This window comes from Stegostoma tigrinum, chromosome 3 (genome assembly GCF_030684315.1).
Source record: "Stegostoma tigrinum isolate sSteTig4 chromosome 3, sSteTig4.hap1, whole genome shotgun sequence".
NCBI classification, from domain to species: Eukaryota; Metazoa; Chordata; class Chondrichthyes; order Orectolobiformes; family Stegostomatidae; genus Stegostoma; species Stegostoma tigrinum.
The window spans coordinates 108,718,381-108,741,335 of record NC_081356.1 but is presented as its reverse complement, the minus strand read 5'-3'; the positions used below and the strand labels follow the sequence as shown (position 1 = coordinate 108,741,335).

At 38.3% G+C, this 22,955-nt stretch overlaps 1 protein-coding gene across 3 annotated transcripts in view; it reads left to right on the top strand.

Annotated features, from left to right (window-relative positions):
• The window catches only part of LOC125451215 (homer protein homolog 1-like), an 89,016-nt gene that overhangs the window by 48,068 nt on the left and 17,993 nt on the right, over nt 1-22,955 (top strand). For 2 of the 3 annotated variants that reach the window (XM_059644824.1, XM_048528085.2), the window contains 5 exons: nt 62-154; nt 1,868-2,010; nt 6,428-6,584; nt 13,702-13,812; nt 16,305-16,385. In XM_059644824.1, coding sequence (XP_059500807.1) covers nt 62-154; nt 1,868-2,010; nt 6,428-6,584; nt 13,702-13,812; nt 16,305-16,385 — 585 coding nt within the window. Of the gene's footprint in view, nt 1-61; nt 155-1,867; nt 2,011-6,427; nt 6,585-13,701; nt 13,813-16,304; nt 16,386-19,244; nt 20,092-22,955 lie in introns of those variants that run through there. The other variant, XM_048528086.2, reaches the window with a different exon arrangement.

Here is a 22,955-nt window from a genome sequence, read left to right as displayed (position 1 = left end):
TGAAGTATTCTTTCTTATCTTACAAGCTACATTTTTAAAAAAAAACTTCTTCCCAATTTAGTTTGCAGAAAAGTTCCAAGAATTTAAAGACGCAGCGCGGATAGCAAAAGAGAAAATGCAGGAAAAAATGGAATTAACCAGTACGCCATCACAGGTGGGCATGACTATGCATTGTGATAGAGTAAATGATCCAAAAATTGGAAACTGGTTTGTGCTGTTAGAGTAAATAATATTCAAAAGAAAAAGCTTGAACAATTCAATGGTAGTGTACTTTTTAATATTGTTCTCAAAACTTTAAGCCATTGAAATCCACAGTCACAGTCTCTGAGCACAGTGGTGTTTGTAGGCTGCAGTGAAGTGTTTATTGAAAACTAGCATGGGCCTATTATGCATTAATCTACCTAACGTATATAGGTGTTTAAACATGCACATCATATTTCTTCAAATTCCTTGTAGCATAAAGCTTAAAACTCTCAATTCTGCCGTAATGAATATTATTCCATCAAGAATGGAAGATGAAACAACCAGATCTGCAAGCTTATTTCAGGGAAATAATATTCTTGATTTTTTTTTGTCAACATTTGGCACTTGATATGCCAAACAAAATGCAGAAACCATTTTGTGAAGTGCTGTGGCAGAAATTGAGATTGTTGAGACCCATGGCAAAAGGGAGAGTGAAAATATCAATAACGATGGTTGTGGCAAGAGAATTGTCCTGTCTAAGAGATAGTAGGAACTGCAGATGCTGGAGAATCTGAGATAACAAGGTGTAGAGCTGGATGAATACAGCAGTCCTGTCTAATCTGGGTTCATGTTATAATTGGCTGCTGATGGCCAATCTGGGAAGAATGGGGCCTCAAATAAATGAGAAAGAAAGAAATGAAATAGAAAAAGAAATAGTAAAACATGGGGAAATGAGACACATTGATATTTGGGTAAATAAGTCCAGGCAAAGAAGGAGCAAAGGGATAGAAAAGTGTAAATTTGTTAATCTTTAAATGGTAGGCAATTGATGCGTATATAAATTGTTTATTAAAAATACAAGTAGGTGAGATTTTGTTCCATGCTGAGAAATTGAATGCACCAGAAAGTGGTGATTATACGAATAATGCAACATTTAGAATAGTCTATAGTTTTAATATTCCACAAATGAATATGTAACACAGTGCAGAAATGTGGAGTTGGTATCCTGCAGCAGATAATGCAGATTTGTTTTGGTTAAAACTACAAGTATCTGGAAAATTAGGCATAGTTGAGCAGCTTAATTCAGTATCATTTCATATGGAAGAAATTGAATAAGTGGTCACCAAAATGGCAAAAGAAAAAGCCAAATGAAATAGATTTTCGTTTGGCAAATGAGAAGGATAAGGCTGGTTTCTCATCCTAGATGCATCTAGAGAGATTAAGTTCTTTTTTCTGGTGCAAGGCTGTGCAAAAGTGTGCAATGCTTGATGTTAAATCAAGTGGGATGAAAGCCATATTCTTAAGTCAGAACTGAAATGTCTAAAGTTACTAAGCATATTACTGTAAATATGAGGACTAATGAATCCAATAAGCCGTTGGCAAGGTGAAAACTATTTATGCCATATGGGAAAATGGTTGTTTTGTCTTTGAGTCCAGATGTTTCATCTACCTATTCCAATAGTCCTTGGAGCAAAACTTTTAATTTTTTGAGGTGCTGGGAGAAGGGCTGGTCAAGGATATAATCAAAAGACCATTCTAAAGGTGAAAGATTGACCCAACATGGGAGCAACAATTTCGGTTACTGACTGGGGCTAATTTTGAAACCTTTGCATTGTGGTTTTCTGTTTATAGCCAAACAGTGTCTCTCTTTTTTTAAGAATGATTTCAAATTTTTGCTTTACAGGAATCTGCAGGAGGTGACTTGCAGTCACCTCTGACACCTGAGAGCATCAATGGGACAGATGATGAAAGGTCTATTCAAGATATCACCCAAGATTCTGATGCGCGAGCTGAAATTAACCAGTCTTCCTTGCCTTTCACTCACAGGTAAGTACGTGAAATGTGAAAATGTTAGTCCCATGATTGCTGTTTTGCTTTGCTCTTATATTGGAGTAGGTGATGAATAAAATCTCGTTGCTTACTAAAATTGTTTTCTGCTGCAATTTAAATTTTCTGTTGGGATTCCATGACACAGAGCCAGGATCCACAATCAAGGCCTTTAAACCTAGGTTTAAATTGTGCTTTTGTTTTAAAACAATAGAAATCAAAATTTTGTCTGGCTTGTGTTTTCAAAATCTAATGCTTATAGGGAAAAGGGGATTAAAGAATGTGAAGTGTCATAGTTAGTGTGGTGTAGAAGTCTTGATGACTGGTAAGGTAATATATTTCGACATGGGATGAGTAGGAGGAAAGCTCAGAAGAATTGGAACTACTTAAAGTATACAGTTATAGTTGAGGTAACAAAGTGTGAAGCTGGATGAACAAAGCAGGCCAAGCAGCATCTCAAGAGCGCACAAGCTGACGTTTCAGAGGGTCTCTGAAGGGTCCAGGCCTGAAACTTCAGCTTTTGTGCTCCCCTCTGATGAAGGGTCTAGGTCTGAAACGTCAGCTTCTGTGCTCCTGAGATGCTGCTTGGCCTGCTGTGTTCATCCAGCTTCACACTTTTTTTGTTATCTTGGATTCTCTAGCATCTGCAATCCCCATTATCTCTGATCACCAGTTATAGTTGAGCTTCCTTTTTCAGTGAATTCCAATCCCAATCCCAGGCCATTCAACTCATCGGGTCCACACCTCCAGCATCCCACCCAGAGCCCCCTCCAACTACCCTATATCTGTAATCCTGCGTGGACAATCCACCTAACCTGCATGTCTTTGGTCTGAGAGAGGAAATGCGTTCAGAAAATGTGCAAACTAAATGCAGTTGCCAAGAGTAAAATTGAACCCAAGACTCTCGCACTGAGGCAGCATTGTTAACCACTGAGCCACTGTGCTGTCCATGTGCTGAAATTTACATTTGCCTTGTTCTGGAGTAAGAAAGATATTTGGAGGCTTCTAAAAATGGGAGCAGTATTAAGTCTTGTATTGACCAAAATCTTTGAACTCCTTTTTATTTGGTTAGAGGAGCTAACATTAGCTGAACTACGTGCCTTTTTGAAATAGAGCTGTCTCAATATATTATTGCTTTCAATCTTGTCAAACTACGTAATAATAGCATTACAAATTTCCTGAATTAATGAATCCTGGAAGTTTAACAAGCATGTATTAAAATTTAGCTTTATGGCTGATACAGTAGCTCATCTCAAATTGTTCCTTACTGCCGCAGGTTAACTTGGATTAATTTTCTGCAAAAGCTTGTTAGAGTAGATGGTATAGTCACATGTAGCAAAACTGGTACTCCACACCATTTGAGAAAATAAAGTATCTTATTAGACTAATGTGTTTTGAATATCCAGGAGGAAATTAGTTTCAATGTTCTCTCTGAACATGTTCTATTGAATTTGTTGCACTGTGGGTGTGAATACTATGTCTACCACACAGAAAATATGTTTGGTTTCAATAACCAGTATGTCTTCAGCCAAGAATGTGGATTTAATCAAATGATTCGTTCGTTCGATTCAGGAAAAGCAGGTCAATCAAGAACAAGTTGCTACTAAAAATCAAACAAACATGCCTGGAAATATTTTAGAAGCATAATGGTATAACATAGGGGGCTTTTTGGCACTTAGTCTTCAGAATAGCTATCTAATTAGGCCCACTACATAGCTCTTTTCCCTGAGCTAGGCACCCTTCTTTTCATTACTTATACAATTCTCCATTGTAAACTGTATTTGTTGCTGATTCCACATGCCTTTTCCAGGGCAGCATTCCAAGTCATGATATGTTTTCTTTGAAAAGAAAATCCCTCCTGTTGCTTTTGTTACTTTTGCTTATTACCTTGGAAGTTGTTTGTCCTCATTTGCTGTATCAGTGTCCTTGCAGATTTTGAACACTAGGATGAGCCCATATTTCCTTGCACTCTTGCAACTGCTTTGCTTCCATTCAAAAGTTGTTATACAAATAAATGGTAGTAAATATAAAGAAGGGGAGAAGGAAAGCACAAAAACTACCATTTGAATATGCTGCTTCGTAATCTTAAAATTCCTTATGTGGGGCTAAGAACTTTCCTAGTTTACAGCACCTGCATGGAACTTGTTGGAATGATTTTGCTTCACAAAGCAGCAATGGAGTGTGTGCCAATGCATCGTGTGTGTTGTGTGAAATCTGGACCACAGCCTTCAATGCAGGCTGCCAGCCAATACCAGTTTGATTTCCTGTTTGCAGTCCTTTATCAGTCTGTTCTCATTATTCTGCTGCCAAAGTGCATTCTTCCTCAGATGTAGACTTTTAATTTTATTTTCTGTCAACATCAGAATTTTGGCATCCATGTTTCACCGTCTTTCACTTCTAATTTTTAGACTATATTTTGCACCATATTTAAGGAGGTATTTTAGTTTACAATGAAGGCATCCCAGTGTAGGCTGACTATTTGCACATCAAAGTTCAGGAATATAATAGATCTTCCTCCATCGTGGACATTTTGGAGTGCTAAGTTTGAGACCTGACCCTGCAGTCCCACTGCTGCTTCTGACATTCTGAAAGAGTAAGAATTTACCTGCATGCCTGAGAGGTTCCAAAAATATGAACACCCCTCCATTCTTTTGTCCCCTACATTTAACTGTCCCAAGTGATGAGTGGCTGTAACAATATCCATTACAATCATTTGGGATCAAAGCATAAAAGGGTTATAGGGTGTGGTTAACTTCCAGCAGTTGAAGATAAAACAATTGAAAATATTTTTACATGTGTTACGTTTTTGTATTTGGAAATAACTTTAATGTGTTTGAGATTATTTATGCAGCTCCCAGTCATATAATCTGCACTCATTAATCAGTAATCATGTAGACTTTTTTAAAACTGACCTACTTTAGTTTTGCATCATTTTAGTTTAAACCAACATTGAATTCAGGCACAGATGGCAGGAGTCACTTTTTCTGACCTGACCTAATTGAAATGCTAATGACCACGGTGTATTTGCAAGCTAATCGCTATTCTGACACACAATTTATGCATGTCCTTTTATAAGCTGTGAAGCTGATTAATCGTATAGGAAGCTGCAAAAGATTCTTAAATGCTTTTCATTTCAGAACAACTGTAATGGGTTATTTTCACATGGTTTTTCAATGCAGCTGATTCCTAATGTGTAAAGGCAAAATGATGCAAAGTTAATCCTTAAAACCCATCACTACTTTATCCTCAGATGTGAAAGACATAGGGAGGCATTTCCAGAAAATTAGGTTAACAGCTGAAGCACAGCTACCAGTGATGTGTCAGGTGGAGGGAAGGAACATACAATGGTGGAACAGTTTGTATACAATGACTGTAGCCACAAGCCAACATATTCAAGTATGTTTAAAAGGTATATGAAGGTGCAGACAGAAGTACATTTCAAAGGCTGTGAAGTGTGGAAAGTTTTCATGGTAGGAGGCTTTGAAGGGAAGAACTGAAGAAAAAAATTTACCTTTCGTAACATTGCAACCAGAAAGGCATGTTGGTTAATTGGCATTAGATAGTTGCTTCAGGAAAGGTTGGGGATTGATGGGCAATTGGACGGGAGAAAATCGAACATGTTCTAACATTAGATTTGCTGTATTTTTTGCTTTTTTTTACACATTACAACAGAGCTTGCAATGACACCAAAATTGGTTGCGTTGTAGACAATGAAGAAGGTTTTCTAAAATTACAAAGGGATCTTGATCAGATAGATCAATGGGCTAAAAAATGGCAGATGGAGTTCAATCTGGATAAAGGTGAAGTATTCATTTTGGCTCAACAAATGAGGTTAGGGCTTACAAAATTAATGATAGAGCCTTAGGCAGTGTCATAGAACAGAGGGACCTCGGGGTGCATGTCCGTAATTCTTTGAAAGTTTGCAGCACGCATAGACAGGGTGGTTTAAAAGGGCATTTGGCATGTTTGCCTTCATTGCTCAGTCCTTTTTGTATAGGATTTGAGATGTTATGCTGAGGTTGTACAGGGCATCGGTGAGGCCTCTTCAGGGATGCGGTGTCCATTCTGGTCACCCAGTTATAGGAAGGATGTTATCAAGCTGAAGTAGTTTCAGAAGAAATTTAACAGGATGTTGCTGGGTATGGAAGGCTTGTGTTATAATGGATAGGCTTGGGACTGTTCTCACTAGAGCTTAGGAGGTTGGGATGACCTGATATAAGTTTATAAAATAGAGGTACAGATAAGAGTTGATGGTAGTCCTCTCGTCCCTAAGATGGGACAGATATGGGCCAGGAGCGGGTTGGACTGAACAGTCTGTTTCCATGCTGCATGACTTTGACTCTGCCTTTTAATGTAAATTGGCATTTTTTTATGACTACCTACATAAAGCTTAATGATAAGTTGTGCTTTTATTTAGTACTACAATTGGAAAGCATTGGGAGTCTGAGTTGGCAACTTTAAAAACCAACAATGCTAAACTTACTGCAGCACTACTGGAATCTACAGCCAATGTGAAACAGTGGAAACAGCAGCTTACTGCTTACCAGGATGAGGCAGAACGACTACACAAACGAGTATGTATTGATACACTACATAAGATTTCTGTCCACTAGATCTATGTATGATTACGTTAATAGCCATGATGTGTCTGTTATTTTAAATGTACTATGTTCCTCTTAATTTCATTATTACCTAGCAATGTAACTAGATTATTTCATTGAATTTGAATTTAATTGCAAGATTGGAGTACAGTAAGTTTGGTGTAGTTGTACAGGCATTTGAGAACAATTTTGCATGCTGTTTAGGTCTCCACATTTAAGAACTTATTCTTGAATTTTGCTATACTATCTCAATACAAAAACAAAGTTCCTGAGAAGAATGGAATGTAGTGAGAGTTTGAGCAAATTGAATCTGTATTAGCTGGAATTTAAGGATGAAAAGTGATCTCATGTCTTGAGATATTGTAGGTCCTTGACGGAGTAGACACTGAAAGTGAAAGATTGTTTCTGCTGATCAGGGAATGAAAAATGCAAGGCACAGTCTCTGGAGTAGGGGTTGGTTATTTAAGACCAAGAAAAGGAACAATGAATTTGCTCCAAATATTTTCGGTCTTTGGAAAAAACTCTTCCCCAGAGGATGTAGTGTTTCTCTGCTTGAACCCATTTTAAGGCTGGGATAGACAGCATTTTGGTGTCTTAAGGAATATAGAGAGCTAACAGGAAAGTGACATTAAAAGTCAAGATCAGCTGCGATCATTGAATTTCAGATATGGTGTACTCCTGTTCTTATTACCTCTACTCTTGTGACATTCTATTATTACATTGAGGCTGTATGTATAGATTTGGGGTTTGATTAAAGATTGTGTGCCCTAAACATACAGCTAATCTGTAAACAGGCAAGACTAATAAATGTTTAGTTTTCAAGAAGCTTTGTAGCAGGGGTTGTGGATGAGGTTGTAGACTTGCTTGCCAAGCCAGTGGTTTTGGTTGCAAATGTTTCACCACCCTGCTAGGTAACATACTCAGTGCACCTCTGGTGAAGCATTGGTGCTCTGTCCCACTTGTTAGAACCAGAAGTAATACTAACCACCCCAGCAAACCGAGGCATGTAAATAACAAGCGAGACGACTCGGACTCTTCGCTGGAGGCACACTGACGGTGTTACCTAGCAGGGTGGTGAAATATTTGCAATCAAACCCACCGGCTCGGCGAACGTGTCTGCGACTTCAACTCGTAATACTTCTCAAACTGATATAAGATTTACCCACCTCCACCCCCGCCCCATACTGTAAGGTTTAATGAATAAGACTGCAATTTGCAGTCTGAAAGTAAGATTCAATAGCAGTTGCTATCTTCAGCGTCTCAATGTGTGCTTTGCTGCTGCTCTTTTGGAACATTCCCTGGACCAGATTTCTTCAGAGGGCTGTCTAAAATTGATAGCTACAACTTCTGCCAAAGACAGGAGCTAAAAGCTTGAGCAGGTGTGGTCTTTTGTCAGATGACAACTTGTGGGTTTTCCACTTTTTTTTTCAGTACATGGTACTAGGTAAGGATTGTTTATGGTGGTTCACTGCCACCAAATCCTCCTTTGTCTTAGGTCTAACGTGATTAATTGTAAAGGATACTGTACTGTTGTAAAGTCTGGACTGAAGTGGCACTGTTCTTACTAGAAGATTTATTGCGTGATAGCTACATTTGATCAGGCATAATTACTAAATCTTAATGAGCTGGTACAGATGTCTTCAAAGGCTAGAGAGTAGACCACTGACAGACTCCTGACATCACGAGAATGAGTGGGGCTGATGTAACATGATCGCTAATCCCTTCAAAACAATTCTTGTATAGCATCTCTTGTCAGTTTGTGCCCCCACTGTAGTTGATCCATGACACGTAATCTATATTGCGGTAATACTATGCTTACCACTCCAAGTCCCCAAAGCCTCTGACTTCCCACAAGTAGGTGTTCTGGATAATTCACATTTTGCTCGGAAGGTATTCTTTTGCATTTGGAAGAATAATAGGTCTCCTCCTTGAATTGTTGACTCTTGTTCAGATCTATGGATCATTGTCTGCTGGAGAATCTTTTGTCTTGGATAACTTTTTGCATAGGTTGTAATTCTTTGAAGATGTTAGTGTTGGTTCATCATCTTATCTGGAGGACCCATAATCCTCATAACAGGGGAATTCCTTACCAGAAGAGCTCATCTGCTAACTTGGGGTAGTTGTCCAATAACATTTGAGGGAGCTCTTAATATTGAGATTGTAAATCATGGAACACAGCTGGGGTTCTAAACTGAGTAATTCCTTTTTGAACATCTTAAAATCTGTGGATCTTGGTCTGGCTCCCATGATTTATATGCAGCTCATCTCCCTTGAATCGTTAATTAGGCTGCCTTCAGATATCCATTATGGTTGTTTGACCGGTGAAGTAAACTTTTACAGACAGTGTCACTGAAAAAATTGTTGCTTCTCAACAAAATTACTGCCACTGGCATTGCCTTTAGTTGTCTAAAGATTGAGTGAAATATTCTTGATTGGATTCAAATTGGCTCTACTGTTCAGCGTTTTCAGTATTCCTTTTTTTTAAAATGTTTGAGTTTTAGATGCTGATCTGCTTTTGGTGGTAGGTGTATTTTCTAGACTTGACAATCTGTTTGATTGCAGATTTCGCTGTGAAATGAGATCTTTCATCTCTTTTGACATCTCTGGCCAGCACACCATTGCCTGAGTTTTGGCTGTACAATTATCAATGTCCGAAAGTTCCTAATGTATCCTTTCTAAACCATCTTCCCTAAAGGAGGTTGGAATTTCTAGTCTCTTGTAATGCAAGCCCTCTGACTGTGAAATTCTGTCAGTGCTTAAAATAATGCATTCTTTTGCCAACTTTGGCCGTCTTTCAGCACAATGCTGGTGGGTGGTATCACATTCGTGGTCACTCTTCTGATCCTGTTGAATTAAGATAAATATCACTGGTGTACTTTGCTTTCTATTGAACCTTGCATAATTTTTTTTGTCACCATATGTAATTTGAACAGATCCTCCACCTGGTAGACTATTGACTAGTCAGTTGATCATTGTTGCTGGGTCATTAGTTGGACAACAGTTTATGGCCAAGTTATCCTGTAGGAGATAGGAATGGGAGTTGTAACCTGTGTGCGAGCTCAATAGTCAAGTTGTGATTTGATTCCGAACAATGTTCACAATTCTGCATGTGTGCTTTTATCATACTACTTGTAGCATTTCTACCCTGACCAATTTCAACTGTGCTACATTGTGTCATCTCTGTAGTCTGTAGTTTTTGCATTTTCAGCCATGACAATTGATCTCAATTTGTTTTCTGTCTTCCTAGGCCACACTGTCGCCCCAATGTCTCTTACTAGCATAGAGTGAATTTGTTTGCCTTTATGCTTCCTCAGCTCGGGTTTCTGTGTCTCTGTAATCACATTTCAGCTGTTGACTGTTGTCTTAACATTTGTAGACTGTAAAGAACAAATGCAGATCCTCACTGACCCTGTCTACTTTTAGAGAAAACCATGGCATCAACATGATGACTCAATAGGTTTCAGATTAGGATGACACCATTGTGCAATTTCATATCACTTGAGGCTTTAAGAATCAATTTTTAAAATAATTAATGGAGAATTGATCACTTATTGCAATTAGATGGAAGGACCATGCAAATCATGTCTCCCGTACATAAATCTTCCAGTTGATATTGAAGCATATAGAAAAGCTAGTGTGCTTGATTTAAAAAAAATTCAAGCAGCAGCTACATATTGTACATTTGGGCCAAAAAAATAGCTTTTCTTCCAGTAATGCCAAGCTACCGGGCAACAATGCTATTATAAGGATTTGACATGCAGTCGTACAAAGAAGGAAAGTTGAGATCCAGACTTGTTCCAGTAATGTTTCTCGTTTTTAAAAAAAGAAATTCTATAAGGTTAGGTAGCAAATTAGATATCTTGTACTGCTGTCAACACACTATCTCTAATGATAAGCTGGTCCTTGGAAGAGTACAGAGCCGTCTACTGGAAAATACAATACATAATTATAACTTGCTTTCCTAAGCTAGGAAAGTGGGAGATTATGTCCAAACACTTGCTGAAAGTGAAAATTTAACATTAGTGCACATATTTTTGAAAAGGTTGACTTGAATGGATGTGCAAGATAGAAAAAGGTAACTATTCCACAGCAGCGTTGTTCCATAGGTAATGTCCTATTTGTCAAGTTTTCAGTTAGGGGGGAAAGAACTTTCCTGAGCTCTGGTCTATTGTTTGAAGATGTCTTTTTATTGCTGTTGTGAAGCTATAGTGTTATATTAATATGTGTAATGTTATTATAAAAATGTTGATTTGGCTGTGTTTTGTATTTTGTATTTCAAAGGTAGCCATCAATCCACCATCTCAAATGTGAAGTATGCACTCACGTTCATTATAACTTTGCTCACTAAAATTACTGGAATATTTGGCTAGCCCCTTATTCAAATGCACATTTGGCCCCTGTAGCTGGCAGCTGGGGACAAAATGTTTTGTACTTGTGTGGATTTTTTTGTTGCTGAACCAAAAGTAAGCTGTAAGCATAACTTTAAAAGCTAGCATAAGTTATGTAGAAATAGAATCATTATTGATCTTGCGTTTAGACTGGAATGTTAAGACACAGCCATGCAGAAGTGTGGGTCATTGGTTCAGAGACCCAAATGTGGGGACTCGGGTTCTAATTCTGCCGTTTGCAGATTATCTAACTTGATTTCAGTAAAAATCTGGAGCTAAGGGGCTACAAGTGACTGGAACTGTTTTCGATGAAAAGCCCATCTAGTTCGCTATCTTTTCTGGGGCAGGAAACTGCCCTCCTTGCAGTCTTGTTTGCTGACTTTCAACTTCAGACCCACCAGACTAAACTGTCCTGAGTAATTATGGATGGGCAGACTAACTAAATTGAAAACATGTCTGGCCAACAATGCCTATATCTATGTTTAAATATTTTAAACAAATATTAACAGAACTTCAATTACTTATCGCAAAGATGATCATAAAAATTTAATAGTACTGGGCATAAGAATTACACAAACTTTTATGGCCAGATCGGAGTCAGAAGTTCTGAAAGAATGAGGAACTTAATACACTTTTGACCATTGTAACATCTGAGGTAGCAAGCCTGTATCAGGGGGATTGATTTGTCAACTGTATTGAACACATCATACTATAAATAAGTGATATTCCTCTAGTGTTTTAAAGTGTAATGATCACTTCATGCCATAAGCTGAAGAGCTTAGTTTTGCTAAGAGATATCAAGGTGCAGAGCTGGATGTACACAGCAGGCCAAGCAGCATCAGAGGAGCAGGAAAGCTGACGTTTCAGACCTAGAACCCCTTCAGATTTTCTGAAGTAGTGTTTAGGCCTAAAACGTCAGCTTTTCTGCTCCTCTGATGCTGCTTGGTCTGTGTTCATCCAGTTCTGCACCTGGTTTCCTCAAGATTCTCCAGCATCCGCAGTTTCTACCATCTCTGAAACAAGCTTAGCTTTGCTATTAATTCCTGCTCATGTTTCCATTAGCAAAGCTTTGAATTTGCACCAGCTAATCTCATAGTGTGTAGATAGCACAAGTATTTAAATTATATGATTAATGTCACTTTGGATCAAACTCTTCCTAATGACTAGTTTCTGGGCTAAGAAAGATGAAAGGAACAAGAAATGAAGCTTGAATTGGTCTGGTTTTCAATTTGGTTTTGGTCTGCCCCCTTGTGTTTTAAAGGTTTTTCTAAAGTAATGAATGAGAACTCACTTAACCACTTTCTGTTCTTATAGTTGCACAGTCCTAGTTAACTAGAATAGCATTTAAATAGAAAAACAAAGTAGTTAGATGAAATAGTGTTCTTGCACAAGGCGTAATATTAAAGAAAATGAAGTTGAACTCAAGCATTTGTAAATCTTTGTCTCAAGTTATTTTCACTATTTAGTAATAACTTGATTTAACATCTCTTCACAACATCACTGCCCATTTTACCAATTTATCATACAAAATTAAAGAATGGGAATAGTGATTTTTTTCAAGCTATTGGAATTTCATATCTTAAAATTGAAGACCTGTTTGGAATAACTAATTTCCATCAGGCAAAACTAATTATCCTCCGACACTTCCGCCATTTACAATCCGACCCCACCACCCAAGACATTTTTCCATCCCCTCCCCTGTCTGCTTTCCGGAGAGACCACTCTCTCCGTGACTCCCTTGTTCGCTCCACACTGCCCTCCAACCCCACCACACCCGGCACCTTCCCCTGCAACCGCAGGAAATGCTACACTTGTCCCCACACCTCCTCCCTCACCCCCATCCCAGGCCCCAAGATGACATTCCACATTGGCAGATGTGCAGGTGAACCTCTGCTTAATGTGGTATACTGCATCCACTGTACCCGGTGCGGCTTCCTCTACATTGGGGAAACCAAGCGGAGGCTTGGGGACCGCTTTGCAGAACACCTCCGCTCAGTTCACAACAAACAACTGCACCTCCCAGTCGCAAACCATTTCCACTCCCCCTCCCATTCTCTAGATGACATGTCCATCATGGGCCTCCTGCACTGCCACAATGATGCCACCCGAAGGTTGCAGGAACAGCAACTCATATTCCGCCTGGGAACCCTGCAGCCTAATGGTATCAATGTGGACTTCACCAGTTTCAAAATCTCCCCTTCCCCTACTGCATCCCTAAACCAGCCCAGTTCGTCCCCTCCCCCCACTGCGCCACACAACCAGCCCAGCTCTCCCCCCCCCCCCCCCCCCCCCCAACCCACTGCATCCCAAAACCAGTCCAACCTGTCTCTGCCTCCCTAACCGGTTCTTCCTCTCACCCATCCCTTCCTCCCACCCCAAGCCGCACCCCCAGCTACCTACTAACCTCATCCCACCTCCTTGACCTGTCCGTCTTCCCTGGACTGACCTATCCCCTCCCTACCTCCCCACCTATACTCTCTCCACCTATCGTCTTTACTCTCCACCTTTGGTCCGCCTCCCCCTCTCTCCCTACTTATTCCAGTTCCCTCTCCCCATCCCCCTCTCTGATGAAGGGTCTAGGCCCAAAACGTCAGCTTTTGTGCTCCTGAGATGCTGCTTGGCCTGCTGTGTTCATCCAGCCTCACATTTTATTATCAGGCAAAACTATGCTTTCTGATTTTGATGTTTTTTTCTACGTTCAGGTTTCTGAACTTGAATGCCTGAGTGGGCAGGCAAATGTGCTTAAGACACACAAAACTGAGCTGAATAGGAAAATAGAAGAACTAGAGGCACAAATGAAGGACAAAGAGGAGGTGAGAGTCTTAATTCATCATGTTCTACCCATCCTGTATTGACACTGATTGCAACATCAGGAACGTGTCCAAGATTATAATTTCAATCCAAATTTAAAACAAAAAGCTAGGGGTTCTTGATCAGTTAAATGTATGGTCATATGGTGTTCTGTCATGTTGAACCAATGACTTGTCATGACTATTTGGAGTATTTTACAAGCACAACAAATTCAAAAAGTGTGCATGAAGCTTATGATTTAAAAACTGTTGAACAAATAGAAAGCAAATATGCTTGTAAATATACATGTTGCGTAACTTTAAAGTGCAAGTTATTGTCAACACAGTTCAAAGCATTTAAATACTGTTTACACCTAACATTAAATTTGGCATTCAGTTTTCACTTAACGTGTATCAGTAATGTGTGGTGTGGGAAATTTGCTGTTTTTTTGTTTTGATTCAGTAACCCATTAGAAGGAATTCATTCCATTTCCGTTTGTAATTTCTGTTCCACCAAGTCCATTTTGGTGTGTATGCACCACAAGCAGCTAGCCCTAATCACACTTATCCATCAGTGTTATTTCTGATAGTCTCAATATCTTTCCTGCAACGTATGCACAGGGATCTGGATTTTTATATGTATAAAATGCTGCCCTGTATGTTTTGTTTTTGGAATTCTACAGTCAAGTTGGCATTATTTACTAAAGATATATAAAGTTTAGTGAGAAAACTGATGACTTTACTTGCGAAAATTTGATATCAAGATGCCAATATGATGACTGTTTATACTTGATAGTGGCAAATTGCTGAATGATTTTAAAACATGGACTCTGACTACATTAGTATAATCCTGCAATCCACCAGCACTATTCTGTGGAAGTCAAGGCAGCAGTGCTGATCAAAACAGTATTAATTTAGTAAATTTGTGGTCTCTATTGATTTTTTTTGACTGGGGAGGAGCGGTTCATAGCATTGCTGTAACTGTTGATGGAAGTGTCTGACCCAAGATTATCCTGTCCAAAGAGACACGTCTTGCCTTGCCTTCTTAAAAAAACATTCTGGTAATATTATTAACACTGTTTTTGATGCTTTTGAAATTTTCTTCCTACATTCTGTTGTCTTATGCCAAGCGATCCCTAATTTTCTGATATAACTATAAATTCTTCAAAGAACCATAAATGGAATGTTCAGATATTTAGAACCTTATTCTACATTGCATTTCTCAATGATGGCTTGCGAATTGGATTCCCCCCCTCACTGCTCATTTGAGAAAAATAAAATTACATTAAGAATAAATGTAAACAATTTATTCATTACTTTCATGTCCCAGAGATTTTATCAAAGTGGTAGTGCCCTTACCTCTGTGCTAGAAGCTCAGGGTTCTTAGTCTCGTGCTGGACTTGTTGGCATATTTTGGCCAAACAGATTAATTATCAACCTGTAAGTCTTAATCACTTGCCATGAGGCATATTAGAGTGAGGGTCTCTTGGTCAGCCATACTGCAGAAGACAGTGCCAAACCACTGCAGTCATTTCTCCATGAATGTGGTGTATTTCAATAGAGGTTGATGGCCTAATCCAATTTAGTTCCACGGTCCAATTTTTAAAAAAATAAAGATGAGGGAAAAGACAAATTTGCTTATTTGACTGAGCAGGTGTGAAACCAGTTCTAATAACATTTGCAAAAGCTGTTTAAATCTACAAGTGTAAAATTACAGTTCTGCTACAAAGCATATACTCCATGGAACAATAGATGGCTAAATTTCTATAACAAATTAAGCATCTCCAATCCTACTGTACTATGTATTTCAGCATTTACTTGAAATATGCTCACTGTACTAGAAATGAACGCAGCCATTTTGCAAACAGCTGGGCCTTGTTGATTCTAATTCCAAAACTCATTACAGAAAAAATGTTTACCATGACATTGGAGGAATTCTTTCTTCCCTGAAGAAGACCATATGACATTCAATATCCATCTGACCCACCGAAGCAAAATATAGACTGCTTATTCTGAAGGAAGGCATTGCAGCTCTTCCTATTTACAATGCCATTGTGCAGCCCAAAATTGCACCCAAATCAGGAAGTGGAATTGGGACAGCATTGAAGTTCAAAGCATGCATGTATCAACAAAATAATGAGTTCAATACCATTTGCATGCAATGTCTGAATCTGTGCTCCAAAAGAGTAGCATGATTTGCCAAGGTTTTTTGTTTGCTGCAATTTTGATTCTGTTTAATTTCTACCATTGGCGATCAAATTTGAGTATTTTTACTCTTGCAAGCATTGTGGAAGAAAAATGAATTGTGGTGCAAGTAGTAGCATCTTGATGAAGGGTCTAGGCCGGAAACGTCAGCTTTTGTGCTCCTGAGATGCTGCTTGGCCTGCTGTGTTCATCCAGCTTCACACTGTATTATCTTGGATTCTCCAGCGTCTGCAATTCCCATTATCTCTAGTAGCATCTTGACTTGGTTTAACTGTGTTCGGTATGGTCACTAGTGTTGACTTTTTTTTTAGGAAATTGAGCGACTGAAGAAGGATATTGTAGGGGCTAAGGAACTGGAAACACAGAGGGACACCCTGTCACAGCAACTACAGGTTAGTGTTTCAGTTGATCCCCCACCATTCAGATTTCTTGGTCATTCATGTGTTACATCCCTGTAGATCCTGACTTCTACCATCTACTGTATTTGAACTTTACAGTCAGAGTGCACAATCCGGACTGTAGGTTTTTTTATTGCTCAATATAAATTTCTAGACCATAAATAGTGCCTTCTGTTAATGATGAAGTGATATTCTATGAAGATGGTGTTTTCAGGATCAAAAGAACTCTGGTGGCATGTCGATTGGCAACACTTGAGTAGAAAGTTTATCCTGATTTAAATGACAAACACCATTCTTCAATAAACAGCCATCTATTGAGTTGGGTGAAGCACTTTTTGCAAAAGTGAACTTACTTTGGTAATTGAATAACATATCCATTGCTTAGAAAGTTTAATAATTTGCTAAGGGGCAGCTCTTGCCCTTTCAGTTGCTGCAATTTTGTCAGGGTGATGTAAGTTAGTCTGAATTTGCAAACTGAAGCAGAAGGAGCAGCAGTGGGCAGAATCACAACTTGGCACATTCATCTGTTTTATAATCCACAATTGTAGATTTTTGACCTGTCTCTCTTTTTTTTTGTATCCGATGCTTTGGATCCAGCAGACCAAGAATATTCATTTTGAAATGTTAGGCCTCCTGAGTTCTTGCAACATTCAAGGAGCTGTTTTAGGATACTCCATTTTATCCTTGTTCATGAGTAGGTGCTAATGCTTGTCAGACTTGGGAGTAGGCAATTGTGTTTTCTGTAGGGTAGTAGGTGCTCTGGTGAGTGACTGTGAAATGAGGCATTTCTTTTGTGGCAGAGCATGTACTAATGGCTTGGAATTTTTGAATAAGGTTGACAGTTTGAAATTTCAGTTTCCAGTAAATATTCCAAAATTCTCAAGTCTTTTGCACACTGGACACCAATGGAACTATTGTTAAATCAGAGCAGCCTATAAGTTGAAGATGGTTAAACACTAATACAGGCAATTCATAGCACAAAAACATTCAGGAGCACTCGGGGCCCATCCTCAGGTTCCAGAATTCTATGTTAAATTCAGAAGAACTTTTAACCTTCTTTTGAATCTGACTTACTGTGAGACCTTACGCTTTTCATTCTCTTTGAGTAATATTAGTTTCTGTAATTTTGGGTTGTGATGCTTATTGCAATTGAACCATTTTTCTCTATCCTTTTGCTCAGTGCCAACTAGCAATAGATTACTTGAAATGCAACTCCATAAAGGTGTGTCTCAGTCCTCTTGTGGCTTGTTTCGTTATAGCAACTTTCACTTGTACTTTCTTTTAAGGGTGCTTTTGTTTCCAAAATGGAACGAATCCTTATTGCAACTAAAAATAAAAATTTCCCTGATCGATGTTCTTCCATTTGCTCATATATGCTCTGCATTGAGTTGTAAAGAAAGCATTTTTCACTTAAAAGCAAGTGAACCTTGTTCATTACCCCATCTGTACAGCCCGAGAGGCTGTCAACCCAAGCCTGTTATGTTACTTTGGACAACATCTAGTCTCGAATCTACTACTGGAAGCATTATAAAAGTATAATCAAAATAAATGGGATTTTTTTCTATTAAAGATTTAAGAACCTTCAATGGAAAAGCAATTTGAAGGGTCACCAATCTGATTGTCAAACATCCCTCACCACACCACATATTGCCAACGCAGATGGTGCTAATATGAAGTATTTCTTTCAATAAATAACCCTATAGGTAGATTCTGCTTTATGTTGTCTGAAATTGTGTACATTCCATTTCCTGCCCTGTATCCTGGACCAAAGTAGACTAAACTAGCAAATGTAAAGTACATTTTCCAATGATCATGTATAAAACAAAGAGCAACATGGCAACTGTCGATGGTTTCATAAAAAGGAAAATTTTAATGATCTTGGTTTAGAATCTTGAAATCTAATTTGTATTGTGTAACTTATTAAAGCTGTTAATACTCGAATAACTCAAACTTCAAGAGATGTTGATCCAAAGCTATTCAGCATGTCTGCTGAAAGCTATATGGTAGCTTCTATACTTGCACAAAAAGTTAGCTAGCATATTTTTGAAAGGGCAGAATATTTATCCGAAAATGTTTAAAACAGACTTGAAGTTTGATAATTCAGTCTGGCAAATTTATGTGAAATTATGTTAAATTTGTGCAGGACTGTTAACATTTAAAACCAAAGTAATTTTCAATAATTTGTAGCTCCATATTCTGAGTGTCCTGTTGTTTGAAGCTTCTGTTGTAGCTGGATTTAGTTTCTCCCCATTCTGTGTTGGACAAGATATTTTGCTTGCAGTAAACGGCCACTTCACCTAGAGCGGGTTTGTATTTACTTGCATTGGAGTTCTTGGTAATTTATCCAACCTTGAGTTGCTTGAAGGTTGAGATTAGAAATGCTCAAAATTGAGTGTGGAAACTGGTGATAGACTTCAACACTGAAGAGTTCAAAGTTGTTAACAGAAGTGGATAACAAATTATCTGAATTCTGATTGTATGCAGCAATAACAACTGTATTGTGTGAAAGAAATTGCACCCTTTTCTGAACTTCTTTAATAAACTTCACTAAAATATTTGTTGTTTTAAAACACAACATATGAGGCGTACAAAGCCTTTGCTGCATTGTAAGTACTACAACAGTCAGACCCAAATGGGTTTGCTTACAACTGCAGTCCAAAACTAGTTACAAGAACAGAATTTCTAATATGATGTGAATATTGCTGGATATAAAACACCAAGCCAGTGTCACAACGTAGACCATACTTTTTCTGAGTGAAGACTCTCATGGATGCGGAAAGAAAGCACCGTGACTGATACAACAAAAGCACACTTCACTTCTACATGGAATATGACCACGTTTGTTTCATTTAGCACATTACACAAGGTAGCCTTGTGTTCCTCTGGCAGAACGGGTTCAAAGTCGATTCTTCATATGAAACAAGGAAAAAAATTCATTTAGTCAATTGCACAACTGACTACTGAATACAAGCAAAATGATTCTACTGTTCTGCTGGGTTCCGGTTCGCTTAAACTGCAATGGATGTTTTCCGAAGTACTTGCTCATGGACAATGATGTTTCCCTTTGCCGTTACCAATAAAATGAAGCACTGGGCAGTCAAGATATTAAAACAAAAATAATTGATTTTGGAACCAAGATAGATTGAACTTCACGCGATGTGTTTAAGATGCCTTTGATATAGAAGTGTAAAATTGAAGTCATCAAGTACTTTTGCAAGTTATGATGTTAAATACTTATTGTATGTTGAAAATAATGTAATCTAGTCCACAATAAGAACAGTTAAAATGTTCATTTTGTTGAATAACATGTTTAATTAAATTTGGTTTCTAAAATGTTCGTTTAGGAAATGAGAGGATTTTAATAAGTCTATTTGAGTGAGTAATTTAGTTTTCTGCAAGGCTTATAGCTGGTGTGACCTTTTCAGCTGAGCATTCGCTTCTGCGGCTTCTGGCCCAAGAAGAAAAGCTAAAATACTTTATTTTGACAAAGAACAAAGACATTAGTGATTTCTGAAAGAAAGCTTTGAAGCTATTTTCTTAGGCCATAACAGGGAACTAATATGATCTTTGGATTTGGATCTATTTTGTACAGAAGAAAAAAGCCTCCTTCAGTGATAGGAGCTTTAGAATGTGAGACTTGATCTTCAATCAGTTAAGTCTTGAAAAACAACAGATGAGATGTTCACTGTAATTTCTGAAGAGATTGTCTGTCTTTCTGCACTGTTTCAATAAAAATTTACAAACCTGCAGTGTGGCCTGAAGTTTTTCCTCTTGTTTTGCATTGGGGCATGGACATAATTTTATTAGTGAGTTTATTCTGGACAAGTAATTTGCTTCTGGAAAAAGATGTTAGCTGTCCTAAGCATTACACTGTGATTCCAACACCCAATCAAAGGAACAAGAAAATATACCCTAACTATGGTAATGAAGATTTATGTGCAAATGGGGAAAAAAAATCCCCTCTAGACAGTCAAGTTTCTTGCTGCTATTTGTAGCCAGTAGAATTTGTGCTGCTTCTGGACAAAGTCTGTGAACACCTGCATTCATGACACCATGCTCTCACTGTTACTTTTTTGATCACCCACTTCAGTGCTCTTAAACCTGTCATGCTCTGTTATGTATTTCTTAATTCCCACCTTGTTGATCAATCATGACCCCTCTAATTGCTTTTTAGGCTGTAACTTATTTATCCCCATACACACTATGCACTGACAATTTAAGAGGCTGTATAATTGACTTTAAATCCACTTCAATTGGCACAAGTTTATTCCCATACTTGAAGCTGAATTTGGGTTTGTCAAAATACTTGAACTACATCAGTGAGCAATCAGAAATGTTTGTACTGCCTCTGTTTATAATATGTGCAGGAGGTTTAACTACTCTGCTAAGCACTTTTTTTAAAATTTACTTGTCGTGGTACTGGACCTCTCAATTTATTTTCAAAGGCAAAAAAGAGATGTGACTAGCTCTGGGAGGCACTTGTCAGTGTTAAAATGAAGCACCTGTTTGACAGTTGGGTCGTAGGATGTGCTGTTGTCCAACGGCTCCAACAAAAAAGCAAATCATTTCTGTGGTTAGGCCTTTAACGAAGTTGGCAAACTGCCAGTGTGCACAAAGCAGACGAATGTGATTCGTCTCTACGGTTTTGGAAGTCAGGGAGGGGGAGGAAGGGAGAGAAAAGAACTGACACGAGGATAAAAGCAAAACTAGTGGCCTGTCTGAAATTGAGCTGAATGTTCAGTTCTGAAATATTGGGCACTGAAAAACCTGTGGTGGCCTGTGATGACAAAATTGAAGATTACTACTAATCATGCAAAGATGGCTCAACTCTGGGTTCAATTCTTAGCTGGGCTTTCACCTGTCTCCAAGGATCATGGGTTAGACCGTAGAAGGTCAGTGCTTGGACACTTCCAAAATTGATGCTGAAGGCAAATGCTAATGTCCTCTATTTTCAAATATTTAGAGGCTCCTCCCAGTCTTCAGGCTAAAAAATTGTCCCTGTACTGTAATTATAACAGTGCTGACAATACTGGCATCACTATAACTTTTGCATTACTTCACTAGATAACTTGGGATTGGTTAGCTCAATAGCAAAATATCTCTAACAATGACTGCTCTATATTAATTTGTGCATCATTCAATATTGGACTTCTATTTAAAAGAATAGTAATGATGACCAAGTGTTTACTATTTTAGAAAAAGTCACATCCATTGCAGATTTAACACTAGTGCTGTGGAAGACAAAATTTAGGGGTTTTTTTTGTCCTACACCTGGACCTTGTCAAAAATCACCTTCAGTGAGACTTTAAATGTGTTATGACTCAGTTTGTTTTTCATTATACTTGGTGCCACCTTTCATTTGAAGGTTCGGAGTTACATTCCTATGATTAAAACTTAGCAGAATTTTCACATTTTCTAATGGATCACTCCAGCATGGAGTAAAGTTAAACTGACAGCACTTGGGAAGTTTTAGGAGGGATGTAAGAGGACAGGGAGCAGTTAGTCTGAAGTTATTTTATAATTATACAAATAATTGGAGACCATAATCATTAAGCCGATTCCAAGTTTTATCTTCTAAATTTAATTTCATTTTTCTTAATTTGATAACATTGAATCCAGTCATTATAAACTGATTAGCCTGGTTTCCTTAGTGGAAAGGAAGGGTTATCGGAACATTTTGAAGAATGTTAATTTGCATAAAGAATGGAGAGGCCAGGAGTATTCTGCATGGACCTCCAAACACTAGATTGCATTTCACAGTACTAATGACTTTTCTATTGACTGGATAAGTTAAATTGGTGGACTAGAATGATAATCTATATAATATCTTCATTATTATCTATAATTTTAGAAGGCATTCCACAGAATGCATTTGTAAGCTCATGAAATTGGAGACTTAATTTGAAAGAAAATTTAAAGTTGTGCAACTGCGATAAACTTAGTTGAGGAGGGTTTAGCTGATGCTAATTCAAGTTGATTCAATTGAGCAAAAGGAAGGGTTTCCACCTCATACATCGTTTAGTATGGAGTTGTTTTTAAATTGATGTTTGTTCTAAGAATGCTTATCACTACATTGTAGTACATAGGGTTTCTCTCGGTACCTCATCTGAACGCTGCACTTTTCATGGTAATAAATAGTGGTATTTTTAAAATATGGTATTTATTTTAATGGTATTCAGAATAAAAGCATGCTTGAAGCCACAAAAATATTTAGACTTGATTGGTTACTGATTTTGTTCTGTAAATCTTGCAGTTGTGAACCAAACCAAGGCTTATACCTTGGACAGGTTTTAAACTTTATCTCCATGTACACTGTGTTCAAAAAATCAGTGTTTTGTTGAGGGTAGTAGGAACTGCAGATGCTGGAGAATCTGCGATAACAAGGTGTAGAGCTGGATGAACACAGCAGGCCAAGCAACATCAGATGAGCAGGAAAGCTAACGTTTCAGGCCTAGACCCTTCGGAAAATTCTGAAGGAGGATCTAGGCCCGAAACGTCAGCCTTCCTGGTCCTCTGATGCAGCTTGGCCTGCTGTATTCATCCAGCTCCACACCTTGTCATCTC